Source organism: Elephantulus edwardii, unplaced genomic scaffold (assembly GCF_000299155.1).
Source record: "Elephantulus edwardii isolate Elephantulus edwardi_28Jun2011 unplaced genomic scaffold, EleEdw1.0 scaffold00018, whole genome shotgun sequence".
Lineage (NCBI taxonomy): Eukaryota > Metazoa > Chordata > Mammalia > Macroscelidea > Macroscelididae > Elephantulus > Elephantulus edwardii.
In genome coordinates, this window is record NW_006399768.1 from 6570902 (window position 1) to 6587326 (window position 16425).

The 16425-nt window shown below is 36.1% G+C and overlaps 1 protein-coding gene across 1 annotated transcript in view; it reads right to left on the reverse strand.

Moving 5' to 3' along the window:
- FBXO8 (F-box protein 8) overlaps positions 1-16425 on the reverse strand; it is a 45019-nt gene that overhangs the window by 17608 nt on the left and 10986 nt on the right. Inside the window, exon 2 of the mRNA XM_006882215.1 lies at positions 15217-15343. Coding sequence (XP_006882277.1) covers positions 15217-15343 — 127 coding nt within the window. The remainder of the gene's footprint in view (positions 1-15216; positions 15344-16425) is intronic.

A 16425-nucleotide genomic window follows, 5' to 3' on the forward strand; every position in this document is an offset into this window, starting at 1 on the left:
ATATGACACAGGACTTTGTATTCTGTCACCATGAATTTAAAATCAACTCAAAGGCACCTACCTATCATAGTATGTTAAGGAAAATAGGAGCAAAATGCATCAGGTGACTTGATCAACAAATAAACTAAGAAATAATTTACACCTGAGTCTTATTTTTCTAGACTCAAATGAGAAGAGAGAGGTTTTGGCCAGTTTCTCTTTGAAGCTTCTAAAAGCTTTATCCTAATTGCAAAAACCTCCTGCAGATGATTCTTAATTATAACAGGAATGGTTCTTGGAAATAATGGCAGTCAGAATGTAGCTTGAGTGTTGTTCTTATGTGTCATCTAGGTGTAGTATGATGGTTGTTGATATGTGTCCTCTACTTGACTATGAATCATAGTGAACCGATGAACAACAGATCTGAATCTTGCCATAATCCTATGCCATCCTCACAATCTCAAATACGCTCAAACCCATTGTGACAATCAATGTAACAAACGATTGTTGAGGGTCTTCTTTTTTTCTCTCAACTTTTCCCAGCATGACATCTTTTTTCCAAGGACTAATCCTACCTGACAACATACCCACAGTATGTGAGATGAAGTTTCACTATTATGCCAAGTATAAACTGAAGTTGGCTTAGGATAAAGTTGACTTTTTAAACCATAAGGTCTACATATAGTGGATCAGACCAGAAACACACAGAGACACACACATACACACGATCTCTCCAATGTTGCAAGCGACTCGATGGCACATAACAACAACAACATAATCCGATTAAAATATTAACTTGTCTAGACAGAGAACGGCTTAGTGTCTGAGAGATAAAGGTTTATATTTTAATTCCAAGTGCTGATCAAGAGAAGAAAATTTTCCAATGAACTTGAGTATTCTAGCTCCTTCAGGAAAACAATCCTTACAGAAGAAAAGCTATTTTAACTGCATTCCATAAGGAGTTCCTCTCACTGTGAACCACTTCTTTTCCAATTACATTTACACCAGCAATTTTAGGAAAAACCAAATTCGTCCACTAAAAAGAACTTAAAACACTCACTTTATCAAAGTAATTTCCAACTCAAAGTGACACTCCCTCCCAATTGAGTTTCCAAATCTGTAAATCATAAGGGAAAGAGGGAGTTGATCTCTTCCTGTTAAACAGTTTGCGAGTTCCAAATTCTAGGCTTTGCTTAGGAGCCCAACATGTGATCTACTATCGTACTATGGCTTCTTAGAAAGAATTAGCAATATTAATTTTAATAAAGTAACTTTGCTCAGAATTAAATTTTATACTCCTATGAGTTTGAATAAGGATAATGATATTAAGACGGATAAAGAATGTTTGCCTTGAGCGAGATCTTTTATGATCTGTTTACATAGGATAAAATTGAAAATAGCATTTGAAAAAAATAAGCAACTAAAAATTAGATGGAAAATTAGGTGACAGTTGTTATGTTAAAAGAAAGGAATAACTCAGAATAAAAACATGAGAGCGACCACACTAAATCAAAGAGTGTAATCAATATGAATTCATTGTACATGTAGAAACTGGTGTTATGTTCTTCTGTATGTATTTTCAAAAATCCCCCAAAAGAAAATAAATTATTGAAAAAAATAATTTAGTAGGGTATTTCTAGTGGCAAACAATAGAAATTGCAATTCAAAATAAAAATATTTATTATTAACATATATAATAAGAAGGTTCAAAATAATATTGCTTCAAAGTTGTTAGGCTCACTACTGGCATCGTTGGACCAAATTCTCTCTTTCCAACCTGCTAGTCTCAGTCTGTGGCTAACATCTTTCATAAATGCAAGATGATGCAGGTCATTACATCCTCATACACCACCACGGTCGAGAAGCAAACACAAATATAAGTATTACTCTCCTTGGCCTCTTTTAACGTAAATCAAATCTTTCTCCACATGTGTCCTTCCATCTCACAAGCCAGAATTGGATTCTATAGAAACCACAGAAGTGAAGAAATATGGAACTGATATGATTAACTTGGACTAATCTATTTGTACCTTTCTGGGATGTAATGGAGCTAGCCTCTCAAATGAGGGGTTTTTTGTTTGTTTGTTTGTTTGTTTTTAAGTTAATAAGATCTAAGTCTCCCTGCCTGTATTAGGCCACTGTGATTTTTTTTATTCTATTAATAGGACATGGATGTGAAGAGATTGAGACAGCTAACAGTTCGAGTTTGCTTGGCTCCACAGTCAACACTCTTGGTAACAGCAGCCAGGAAATGAAGAGATGAATTATTGCATTGGGAAAGTCAGTTGTCAGGGACCTCACAGTATTGAAGAGCAACGACATGAGGCTGGAGACTAAGGTGTGCCTGATCCAGGCTAAAGCCTTCACAATTGAGTGCTATGCATCGGAGAGTTGGACAGTGACTAGGGATGATAGAAAGATAATTGATGCCTTTGAGCTGTGGTGCTGGAGAAGAGTGTTGAATATACTATGGACTGCTAGGAGAACAAACAGGTTTGTCCTGGAGAGGGTGAATCTGGGCTGCTTCTTGGAGTCAAAGATTCTGAAACTTCATCAGACATACTTTGGGCATACATTGGAGGGACCAATCCTTGGAGAGGGACATCATGTTTGGGAGAGTGGAGGGATGGCACAGGAGAGGAAGACCCTCGATGAGATGGATCTCCATAGCTCAAAGACATCAATTCTTCTTCTGTCATCTTTCTTCTGTTATCCTTATTCATTGTGCAGCTCTCAGATGCATAGCAAGTGATCAGAAAGACCAGAGCATGAATCATATGCACCTTAATTTCTCAAGCTGACATCATTACTCCTCAATAATTTAGAGAGGTCCCTAACTGCTTATTTTCCCAGTGCATTGCATCTCCTTATTTTCTGACTGCTGGTACCAAGGGTGTTAAGCATGGATGCAAGTAAGACGAAGTTGTTGACAGTTTGAATTACTTTTCTATCCAACATGATGTTGCCTATTGCTCCAGTGGTAAGAATCTTTGTTTTCCTGACATTGAGATACAATCCAAATTGAAGTCTGCATCCTTTGATCTTCTGCAACAAGTGCTTCAAGTTCTTACTTTCAGCAAGCAAGGTTGTATTACCAGTATAATTCAGGTGATTGATGAGTCTCCCTCCAATTCAGATACCACATTCCTCTTTATAGAATCAAGCTTCTCAAATAATTTGTTCAGCATACAGATTAAAGTTATGTAGGGAGTATACAACCCTGACATACTCCGTTCTTAATTCTAACTGATGCTGTGTTTTCCAGCTCTGTTCACACAATAGCCTCCTGGTCCAGGTATATGTTTCACATGAGCACAAGGAAGTGCTCTAAGATTCTTATTCTTCTCAGTGTTAGCCACAACTCGTTATGATCCACATGGTCAAATGCTTTTGCATCATCAGTAAAGCACAAATGATTACTAGATATTGTAAATCTTCAAAGTATGTAATCTGTCCCAAGGTCTATTAGTGGACATATTAAAATGGGAGGAATTTCCCTGGAGAAATGCTTGTTGAAAGCAGCAGATTAGACAGTATGGGGCTTAACCTAGGATTAAACACCCCATGTACTCTGAGAAGTGAATAGATTTTCCTTGGAATTTTGGGTACATATGGAAGAAAAAGAAAAAAGACCTTTTAAAACAAATAAGTAGTCTAGCTTCTGAGAAGTTAAAGGGAGCTGGTGAATATGCTCACTCTGGGTGCCCACCTGGATCCACCAGAGTAGAACTAAGATGCATGCACCAAGGAAACAACAGGCTAAGTTTGGACATGTTCCATTAGCACTGGTGACCTAGTATGGACATGGATAAGCGCAACAGGGTTGCTGCTTTTGAGAAGCGGGGATCCCATCTTATTGACTTGGCCTCATGTGGTGGCAAACACTAAGTGAAAGGACCAGTCAGTCTGGAATACAAGAAGACTGTGGACTTGTGAATTTTCAGCTGATGACCATTTGGACCTAGCCTTGGGCAACTTAAGATGAACTGACCAGAACCCAAGAAGATGTTCCACTCTGTGAGCTAGTGTTTATGCCTGCAACTGGATGACTTGCTATTGACTAGATTTTGTTTACGAATGCAGATGCTAAAAGTTTTCACTGGACCAGAATAGTCTTCAGAGGAACATGCTTCTTTCCTCAGAGTACTGGCATGATAGGGATGGGCAAACCAGAAACTGGCTATCTAAACTAAGGATATAAAAGCATAAGGAATGAAGTTGCTGAACTATAACTATTGTATGTCTTAGAAAGAAAATGATTTTTTCTTATGATAATGTTAATGGCTGGAAAAGCCAGAGGGTGTCTCATGGAGTTTGTTTTTCAATATGGCTTTCCCAGCATTATTCAAATGCAGATTACTGACCCATGTGAATGGGCAGAAACGAGGATTGTTGTCTTATCCACCAAGGGACTGGCTATCTGCCATTCCACATGAGGATTGACCAGTCTTAACAATCCACAAGAGGATTGGCTATTCTTGTGAATAAACTGAAGAGTTCTGGTTGCAGAGAAAAATCTTCTCTCACCAGAAGAGAAAAAAATCCTCCCCAAAGAGAAGAGCTTCCCCACCACAGTGAACCAAAGGCAGGAAAATGTAGGACATGCTTCAGGACAGCAGTAGTAGCCATTGCTGAACTGGAGATATCTGTGAGATGAGACCTTGAGAGGAGAGCCAATATTGGCAGGACTGAGAATGCTACTGCACAATGGTGGGAAGACAATTTTGGCAGGACTGAGAACTTTGTTGGACAATATGTTGAGGGGAAGGGGAGTCAATATTGGCAGGATGGAGAACTGTGTCGAACAATTCAAGGGAGAGCTAATATTGACAACAATAAAAACTTGGGAACACTTAGTGTTGTGAGGCTCAAGGCTGAAGTGGCTGTGTATACATTTTGGCATCTGTGTTGATTGTATTCTGTTATTAATCTGGACAATAAACTTTTGACTTCCTCAGTATGGTTCTGTGTGGACTGTGAACTATCACATTGGATTTTGGACTAAGCAGAGCAGTAAGATTTGGTGTTGAGATGAGTAGAAAGAGACATGGGAGCATGGGGGACATATTTAACTTCGTAGGAATTAATTTATGTTACTGTTGCTATGGACAGTTGCTAGGGATAGTTTCCCTCTGCAAAGTTGATAAAGGTCAGATATAATGCTCGCCATATGGCTCTCTTTTTATAGACATATATTGGGCATGTTTCCAGGCAGGAACAGTCCCCAGAGAAAGACATACAACTTGGAAAGGCCCAGGAGGAGAGGGATTGACACAAATACTGGGGTAATGGGGTTAAATGTGTTGGAGACAGTGGGATTGGCTTTCAACATTATATAAATATAATTGAACAATATCAATAATATTACATGCTAGTAAAGAGATTGAGAGTGTTCACAGCTTCACTTTGCTCGGCTCCACAGTTAACACTCTTGGTACCAGCAGTCAGGAAATCAAAAAGCGTATCGCGATGGGAAAGTCTGCCGTTAGGGACCTCTCAAACGTACTCAGGAGCAACAGTGTCTCTCTGGAGACTAAGGTGCGCCTGATACAGGTCATGGTATTTGCAATCGCTTGTTATGCATCAGAGAGTTGGACAATGACTAGGGAGGACAGAAGGAGAGTGGATGCTTTTGAGCTGTGGTGCTGGAGAAAGGGTACTGAATGTACCCTGGACTGCCAGGAAAACAAACAGATCCATCTTGGAGAGGATTAAACCAAGCTACTCCTTGGAGGCAAGGATTCTGGGGCTTCGTCTGACATACTTTGGACATGTTGCCAGGAGGGACGGGTCCTTGGAGAGGGACATCATGCTTGGGAGGGTGGAGGGACAGCGCAGTAGGGGAAGACCCTCTATGAGATGGATTGATTCAGTGACTGGGGTAATCGGGATGGGTGTGTCAGAGGCGGTGCGGTTGGCGCAGGATAGAGCAGGGTTTAGAGCTGTTGTGCATAGGGTCGCTATGAGTCGGAAACGACTCGATGGCACATAACAACAACAACAACAGCAACAGTAAAATATTATTGAAGATCATCCAAAACTGACTAGAAAAGAACATGGACAGAGAATTGATGGAATTTAATCTGGATTTGAAGAGGCTGTGGTACCAGGGATAATGTCAGATGGATCCTCACTGAATGCGGAGAATATCAGAGGAATTTGTGCTTTATTGACTATTCAAAAGCTTTTGACTGTGCAGATCATAACAAACTATGGCTAAAATTGAGAGGAATAGGAATCCCAGAACATTTAATTGTGCTTACGTGAAACCTGTATCTAGACCAAAAGAATGTTGTATGAACACAAGAGAACATTACATGGTTTAAAATTAAGAAGAGTATGTATTGTATCCTCTCAAAACCTATTCAGTATGTATGTTGAGAAAATCAGTTGAGAAGCTAGAATCTATGAACTCATCAACAATCTCAGTTATGCAGATGGCACAACCTTGTTTGTTCCAAGTAAAGAGGCCTTGAAATGCTTTCTATCAAAGACTATAGACTAAGGCCTTCAATATATATATTTTATCTCAACAAAAACAAAACAAAAGTTTTCACCACTAGACCTATAAACAATATCATGAGAGATGGAGAAAAGGTGGAAATTGTCAATTATTTCATTTTACTTGGACCCATCACCACCATACTTTGCATTAGCAACCAGGAGGTCAGGAGATGTACAGCACTGAGAAAGTCTGCTGTCAGGGACTTCTCTAAATTACTCAGGAGCAATGATGTTTGTTTTAGGCCTAAGATATACCTGATCCAGATAATGTTCTTTTCAATTACTTGCTATGCATTTAAGAGCTGGACAATGAATAAAGATGACAGAAGAAAAATGTATGCCTTTGAGCTATGGTGTTACAGAAGAGTTGTGAATATTTCATTTTGTTGTTGTTGTTATGTGTCATTGAGTTGCTTGAGACTCATAATGACCCTATGTACAAGAGCCCTGAACTCTGCTCTGTTCTGTGCCAATCTCACTGTTTCCAACACCCCCATCCTGATGATCCCAGTCACTGAATCAATCCACTTCATAGAGGGTCTTCTCTTCCTACTCTGTCCCTCCACCCTCCCAAGCATGTTGTCCCTCTCAAGGACTGGTTCCTCCTTGTAACATGTCCAAAGTATGTCAGATGAAGCCTCAGAATCCTTGCCTCTAAGAAGCAGTCTGGTTTAATCCTCTCCATGATGAATCTGTTTGTTTACTTAGCAGTCTGTGGTACATTCAATACTCTTCTCCATCACCACAGCTCAAAGGCATCAATTGTCCTTCTATCCTCCCTAGTCATTGTCCAACTCTCTGACACATAACAAGTGATTGTAAAGACCCTGGCCTGTATCAGGTGCACCTTAGTCTCCAGAGTGACACCATTGCTCTTCAGTACTTTGGAGAGGTCCCTAAAGGCAGACTTTCCCATCGCAATACATCTTTTAATTTCCTGGCTGCTGGTGCCAAGAGTGTTGTAAGCAAGGGAGATCTGAAGCTTATATTTTGGAAGATTAGAGTACAGCCTTCAATATGGATTACATCATAAAATCAAGAAGACAAAGGTCCTTATCAGTGGGACAATGGACAACATTATGATAGATGGAGAAAGGATTAAAACTGTCAATGATTTCCTCTTGCTTGGATCCACAATCAATATCCTCAGTATCAGCAGTAAGGAGATAAGGAGACATTGTTTTGGGCAAGACCTCTCCAAAGTACTGAAGAGCAATGTCAGTCTGAAAACTAATGTGCACCTTATTAAGGATATGATCATTTTAATCACTTGCTCTGCTTCTGAGAGCTGGACAATGAATAAGGATGATAGAAGAATTGGTGCCTTTGAGTTGTGGTGTTGGAGAAGAGTAATGAATACTGGGCTGCCTGCCAATAGAACAAATAGATGTCATGGATAAGGTACAGCTGGAGTGCTCCTTAGAGGTAAATATGGCAAAGGTTTGTCTCTCATACTTTGAACATGTTGTTATGAGAGGCTATTCCTTGGAAATGAATATCATTCCTGGAAGGGTGGAGTGTCAGACAAAGAAAGGGAGACACCCATCAAGATGGATAAACACAGTGACTGCAGCAATGTGCCAAAGTGTATTAGAGATGGTGAAGATGGTACAGAATAGGATAGGATTCAGATCTGTTGTTCATAAGGGCTGCTATAAGTTGTACTCAACTTGATGGCACATACCAGCAACAATGTGGTTTAGTGGTAAGAAGGTGTACTACAATCGTGAAGGCACGTGTTTTGGATTAATCCGTAAGTCTATAGGAGAAAGATGGACAATCTTCGCCCATGTGATTAACTGCCTCTGAAACTTGCCAGAGAGTCAGCTATGGGTTGGTTCTGACTCGATGGTACAAAACAACAACCAACAACAACAACAACTATAAGGAGCTCTGGTTGTCTAGTGGCCAACCCAAATGAATGCTATTTGAACGCATCAGATGTTCAATGGGAGAAACCATGGTCAATCTTCTCTTGGGTCTTATAGAACCTCTAACAACCTGCTGGAGGGTCAGTTATTCATCAGTTCCGAACTGATGGCACATAATAATAAGGAAAATGAGGAGCAATCTTTATTTTTATGCCCTTCCTTCCTTGTGCTGGGATGTGTCATGTGAAATGTGGCATTTTGAATTATGATAGCTATCTTTTTTTTTAACACATTGCTGCAAATGATGGCAAAATGTGTTTCTAAGCATGGTCGTCAATTTAAAAGTGTGCGGCAATGTGTTAAGGAATTCATCATAATTTTTGTTCTATGACAAATGTTGCTATTGTTGTTGTGTACTTTAGAGTCAGAAGTGACCCATAGCTGACCCTCCAGTGGATTTTCAGAGGCAGTTAATCACATGGGATGAGATGCCTTTCCTTCTCCTGTGGAGTAGCTGGTGACCTCAAACCACGTGCCTTCGGAATTGCAGTGCAGTTTTTAAAGAAAAAAAAAAAACAAAACCCAAAAACCCAACAATAACAAACATCTACCTTATGTACTTGTAAAAGTACAAAGGCAATGTGGAGAATACTGAGCTATTTTACCATTAAGATTGTATAAAAGTCAATATACATAGGGTCTAAATTCCTGAAATAATTCAGGGATGCCTTCTTAGCTTAACTTACTTTAGTTAGATTCTCAGTTTCTTGCAGCATCCTGATACAACCATGGAAAACTAGGCATTAAAAGAAGCAGATCATAAAATATGGAATTAACTGAGCAGAATATCATAGTGAAAGACAGTAAAGACTCAACTATTTCTGTGTAGATTTCAGTTAATGCAATGAGTTTAAAACCTAGGAATTTTGAGTGCCTGCTTCTTTTTTTTATGCTATCTTCCACTGTTTAAAGAGTGTATCTCTTGCTGTTAGCCTTATTCACATTCTTATCTGCTACCCTAACACATGGCCTACTGGTAAGGAGTTGCACTGCCAACTCAGACACATGGTTCAAACCCACCAGCTGGTCTGTGGGAAAAGGATGGGCAGTCTCCTCTCTTGAGATTTATAGTCTCTGAAAACTCACCAGAGCATCAGTTATGAGTTGGTCTGACTCAATGGCACCTAACACTCTATAAAGTGAGCTCTTGTGGCACAGTCTATAGGAAGTTATGCTGTTAACTGTAGTGTTAATAGCTTATTATTCAAAATGGCTTCCCTGTCCATTAATTTACTTTGCTGTGTGGATGAGCATCATTATTTAAATATGGTGTGTTAAATCTAGGAGTTTGGCTTGTCTTGCCATCAAATTGAGCAGATCCAGTAGCATTCAAGAAATGTCACCACCAACAAAGAAGCACCAGAAGATTATAATACATTTTTCAGGACCAGAGCCTAAAGGAACAACAGCCATAGCATCCACAGTGTAGAACCAGATATCTGATATGAGACAGAGAGGATTTTGGGACTGCTACACCATTGAACCAGAGCTAAGAGCTTTTTGCCCAAGTTTGTTGAAGTTCTGGGGTGGAGGGTGCGGTGGAATGAGAGCCATGATTGGCAGTGCTGAGAGCTTTGTAACACTGACCTAAAGCTGCAAGGTTCAAGGTTGAGGCACTGCGAGCACACATCAGAAGCTGTCCTGACTGTATTAAGCTTGTTGTTGCACTTTTTGTTTGCCTTTGAGTCAAGCATGACTCATAATGACCCCATGAACAAAAGGCCCGAAGCCCTACTACAACTACTGACATTTATCAAAGTTCATAGAGTTTCAGGAGGCATGTTATTTAGGAAGTGGATTTTAGTCTTTTGACTTCAGTGTGGTCTGTGAGCTGTCACAGGAGGTTCTGGACCCAGTAAAGGTGGAAGATTGGTTTTGAGATGAGCAAAGAGAGATGTGAGGGACATATCTGACCTGATGGGAATTGGTTTTGTGTTGTTGATAGGGACAGTTCCCCTTTGTGAAGTTGGTAAAAGTCAGATAAGGATGTCCCTACTTGGCTCTTGCTCTTTTTATACTAACCCAAAGGCCTTGTCTTTCCTGTCCATCAGCAGCTCCATGAGAGATAGATGGGAAATCCCTTCTAGTGTGATTTACACCTCCCAAAACTAGCTGGAGAGATAGCTGTGAGCTACTTCTGACTTGCCAACAATGAGAGAGGGAGAGCCTATAACATAAGCTTATTCCTGAAAGATAACATTTTTACATCTGTAGAACTAATGATAAAACTACAAATTACAAAATTAAAATTATCTTAGCAGACTGTCAACCTTCAATGGGAACTCGTTTCAGAAAATAGCAAGCTATAATAGAGTTAGTGGAAGAAGTAGATACCTGCACGAGGCCCTGGGTTCAATCCCTGGCACCTCCACCAAAAAACAAACAAACAAAAAAAACCCCCAAAAATAAGTAGATACCAAAAATAAAATGATGGTCTATCAGTATAGCAAATTATTTGACATGCTTACTTATATCAATCTTAATCCAATATTACTCTCAGGTTAGTTTTCCTCTCCTTATTTTTTAAAATGACCAAATTCTTAAACTATCAGATGACAATATACAGAACACGGGAAAACAACTTTCCAACCTATTAAGATTAAACTCTAAGTGTTTTTCTAATAAGTGCTATAGAACCAAAAGAAACAAATTACAAATTCATCAATTCTTAATGAAAGAGAGTAAAAAGTAAAATAAGCATTGGAAAAATCTTAGTGAACACTCTTTTAATAAATGCACCTATTCTTTAAGAAACATATTCATATGTTTATAGATAATCTCTACTAGTATATTTCTAAGGGGGCTTTCTGGAATATTCTTTTAAACTACTACTGTCCTTCCCTCCCCAAAAGATACCAAGATCAAATAATTTTGAAAAAGACCTCATACAGAATTCTTATTTTGTATATTCACAACATATTAAAGGATTTTAAAAGTGGTGCTGTAAATAAACTACCTAATCATAACTTATTAATGTCCAAATAGATGATATATAGGAACTTCTTTAATAATGTTCATTATCTAAAAAATAGTTGTTTTAAATGTGTCTAAGAATAGATTCTGTGCAAGATTAATATAGTAAAAAAGTATAAAATTAAGTGCATATAGGTTTTTCTGTATGGGCCCAGGAAAATACATTTGTATAGGGATTTTTTTTTAAAAGCAATACTCGACGGCACATAACAACAACAACAACTTTTTTTAAAAAATAAACATATACCCAAAAACTTTTATATTTTCAAAAATGCATTTTAAACAAACATAAAGAAGTAGATATTAACATTAATCCATGTTCCCTACCAATTTTTTAAGAGTCTGAATTGAAAAATAACTATGCCAATAAAGTGGTTTGCATACTAAATGGAGCACAAAGAATATAGCTTATGGGCTGCTAAGTAAAATTACTTTATTATAATACAGTTAATGGAATAAAAATGACACACATATCTTGTACATGCAGGAGGAAAACAGCCCAATATAAACTGATGGTTTTGGGCATATTCCTTTATTAGAATGTAGTTCACCTGCCACAAAATACACAAGCTCATGCACAAGATCAAGACGCTACATACAATTGAGATCACGATGTCATGCATATAATAACAGCGTGCTGGGTAATCATACCACAAACTGTGCAGATGTTCTCCCCCACCCCATGAGCCAGTTGCTGTGGAGTTTGGTTACCCACATCCATGACATGAACGGTGTCCTTTGGAGAATCTTGTTCCCTGTGGCTGTAAGTATTCTTATTTTTATAATATTTTAATGAAGCTTACTATCAACATGTTAAGCACAAAACTTGAAACTGTGAGAAACACTTTTTATAATACTGAACAATTGTATACATCTTATCTCAGTTTATTATTTATAATAAACACCATTTACATTAATATATATTGTTAAAACTAGCTTAGCTCAGGTTTAGATGAACCCAAAATGACACATCCAATTACTGTTATCCAGTGAGAGAAAATTAATTAATTTCCAAGAGGCATTTCATGATTTCTTCTACTCAATACTTGGCAAGAGCCTCTCTACTGACCTGGCTAACTATGACTTCTACAGACAAATCTTCTAGAATAGCATCTTCTAAAACAATGATTTTACTTAACATTATTTCAATTTTGAAGACCTTGCTTAGTTAACAATTAAACAAATTACAGTAATTATTTATATTAGTTAATGAAAGAAAGCACAGAATTTAGTCAATCAAAATACTATCCCTCATTTCTCTGCATCTATCAAGTATACCTTCAGGTCTTTCTTTGCCTATTCATAACCAAAGTGCATTCTGACAAAGAATTCTATCCTGATGTTAGGGTATGAGGTAACATCTGCTAGATTACTGGTGTTCATAAAAGCATAGAATCCAAATTCTTAAGTTAAATGACACTTGAAGTGGTTTAGCTCTCTACTCTATCAGATTGATGAATTCAACACTTCTGGAAATGCCTCAGGATGGCTTTAAATCAATTCAAGAAGTAAAGAAAAAGAAAATACAGCCAACTCTCAATGAAAATGGGAGGTAGGATGGATAATTAAAACCTAAAGACTGACGAACATTATTTTAAAATTAATAACTTCAATCCTTTCTCTTAGCAAACATTTATTGAAATAGTAAAAAAGAAAAATTTGTCAGATTAAAATGATTTCATGTTTATTTTTTCCCCCTTTGTCTCCCTCCAAACACTATAGTCTGCTATATGTAGCTATAAAGTTGTAAATATATTTCTAAATTGTATAATTCCATTTCAGATATTTAAAACTATTCATATTATATTCTAGTACATGAGTTTTAATATCTATTTTCATCTTTGCATAAAAGGATGACTTTATTATTTGTTTAAAAATTAGCATTCTTTTAGTGAAGAACAACTACTTACCATAAACACCGACTTTGTAAATCTACAACAATTATAAATATTTACCAACTTATATTTTCTAAGATTGTAACGTTCAAGTCATATGGATTGAATATAGAAGTTCTACAAATCATCAATAAAATTATAATGAGAGATAATATGTGTTCAAAAACTGGGCAAAAGACTGGAGGCTTGCATTAGTTAACTTTTCTGATTTTTACATATCTGGAATAAAATACTATTATTCCGCCATTTTCAATATCTTTTAAAGATTATGAGATTATAGCAAAATACAGATCTTATTATATTTAACAGAAATTGAATTAGCATCAATTGACAAAACTCTTAATAAAGAATAAAAAAAATGAAAACTTAAATCAATGCCATTCTTCAAAAAAAAGTGCAGCAGAACTTCTTGCATAGGGCGAGTATGCCATAATGCAAGCTCAGAAATGTGACATGCTTACTGCTGCCATATATTTAAGATAGATCACTGACATTTAAACAAGAGCAAAATAAGAGCCAATGACTTTATAATAATAAAATGCATCAGAAAAAATTTGCAACAAAGGACAAATAAAGAATATAAACTTATGATATTAGCTTGTCTTCTAGGAAAAATGGATATTCTGCACTTTAACATATTAAAAGTCATTATGTTTTCATTAAGTCCTTTATTCATTGAAGCATAATTTTTTTAAAACAGTAGAGCACAGAGCAAATGTATAACTGAATTTAAATATGATAACTACATTATATAGTTTATTATATGTGGGGATATGTCAATATTACATGATAATTAGCATTTATATCAGTAAAATTTATCATTGTGATTTATTTTAGTTCATATTTATGTAAAAAATGTTTCAGCAAAGGAGAAATAAAATATAGGGAGAAAAAAGAATTTTCTTTTTTAAAATAATTTAAAAATATTTTTATTGTTGTTATATGTATAGCTTAAAAAGAAATAAAATGAGTATTCTTTTTTTATATTCAAGTATTTAAAATGAGATATAAAATCCTCTAATCATATCAAGGGAAAACATATTTTAGAAAATATTTAACCACATGATTTAATACATACTACATATAACAACAACAACATATATAATAAATGAGAAAGAAAACAGTTAATAAAATTAAGTAAATTACTTGTCAAATGAAACTTTTTTCAAGGAAAATGGTGCACCAAAAAAAGAGTTTTTTCAATGTTATAAAATACTCACTAGGTCTCTTAAGGTAAGTCTAGAAGATGCCTAAGCATTTCTGAAAATATGAACTTTTCTATACATACTAAAACAAAAATAGTATAAAAAAAATGAAAGAATTGTCATCACATTTAGATACTTTTTCTCCTAGTTTAAGAAAGAATATAATAAAATCATAATAGACTATTGATTTTTTTTTTTTTACATATCAAGTGGAATTATACGTTTAAAGGCATTATTTGAAAACATTTTAAGGTCTGAAACTACAACTATATCCTCTGTTGACTATTTCTGATAAAGTAACATCATTACTAAATAGAAACCATATTACAAGAAGAAAATAGTATAGATAGAATTAATGAATACAGTCTGTGTTCTGACTGTCAAAGTACAGTGCTCTCTAATTATATGTCCTAATATTTCAATCAGGTCCAGTAGAGGACTGCAAATATGTCATGGAAGCTGCCACACAAAACGTGGAAAAAAAAAAATCCAAACAACCAAAAAAACCAACAACTAAAAAAAACCACACACCACACTGTAGATGACAAATTAAAGGGAAAAAAAATTACTACGGTATATAGCAATAACTTCAAATACTGGCCTTTTGAGTGAGCAAACAGGTATGCTGAATAACCTGTTATTTTATTTGCCTTTAAAAAAAATACTGGAAAACTGTAGCAAGACAGTAATAAAATTCAACTGTTGCAAATATTCAAGTGCTTCACTTACCTCATCTGGGTTGGCATTAAAGGTGAGACTGCCTTCATCCAGCTGCATATACAGTTTTCTAAAAGAAAATCCTAGTGGTGGGTTCTTATTATAAATGGAACAGTGACCCCAAGTGGATTTGCACAACCTGCAAAAATAAGAGTAAACCAGACAAGAAAACATTACTATGCTTAATTTCCTAAATTAAACAAGCACACACATGGTGAAATAGTCGTATGAAATGAAACAATATTAGCTTTTAAAGTTCTAAGGTTCTAAATGTCTGATTTTGTACTGATTTTTATGTTTTTTAGAGTATGATAGGTAAACAACTTAAATTTAGAAATTCTGATAGCACTTAACAAAGGAGAATAAAATTTATGATATTCATAAGTACTATTTGTAGTTAAATATATTGATAATATGTATAATAACTAATATTTATTGAGTGATCATCCAATAAAACATATTATTTTAGGCATTTTAATTGTATTAAATTGCTTAATACTTACAAGATTCCTATGGTGTTAGTGTTGTAAAGAAAATAAAGATGTTAAATGAGTGTCCAAGGTTATACAAAAAAAATTCATGCATAGGAAGAACTTAAAACCAAGAAAGAAGCTTTACTACAGGCCTCTAAATCTCAATAGGTAAACTTTTGTTAGTAAGCTATACCGGATTTATTAAGTAAGTTCTGTGCTCGATTATGTTATATACTGTTTTTGGATATCTCTATCTCTATATCTATATAATATGATATTAAACATAAATGTTTTGAAGGTACTGCTTTGAAATTCTGATTCTTTCCTACCTCATAGAAATATTATTTTTAAAAAGGACACAAATCTTAAAATATAGTTTTTAACTCAAAACACACTTTTCTGAAGATTGGGACATCTGTTCTCGGAGATGTTCAGAGGCATTAGTATAAAAAAACTTAAAGTTTTATCATATTATAATGCCTGGAAACTCATATAAATCTTAGATGTTTAAAGAGAAATACTTCTATACAGACCTATGTTGTTGTTGCTAAGTGCCTTCGAGTCGCTTGCAACTGATAGCGACCCTATGTACAACAGCCCTAAACTCCGCTATCCTGTGCCAATCGCACTGTCTCTGACACTCCCATCCCAGTTATCCCAGTCACTGAATCAATCCACCTCATAGAGGGCCTTCCTCTCCTGCGCTGTCCCTCTATCCTCCCAAGCATGATGTCCCTCTCCAAGGACC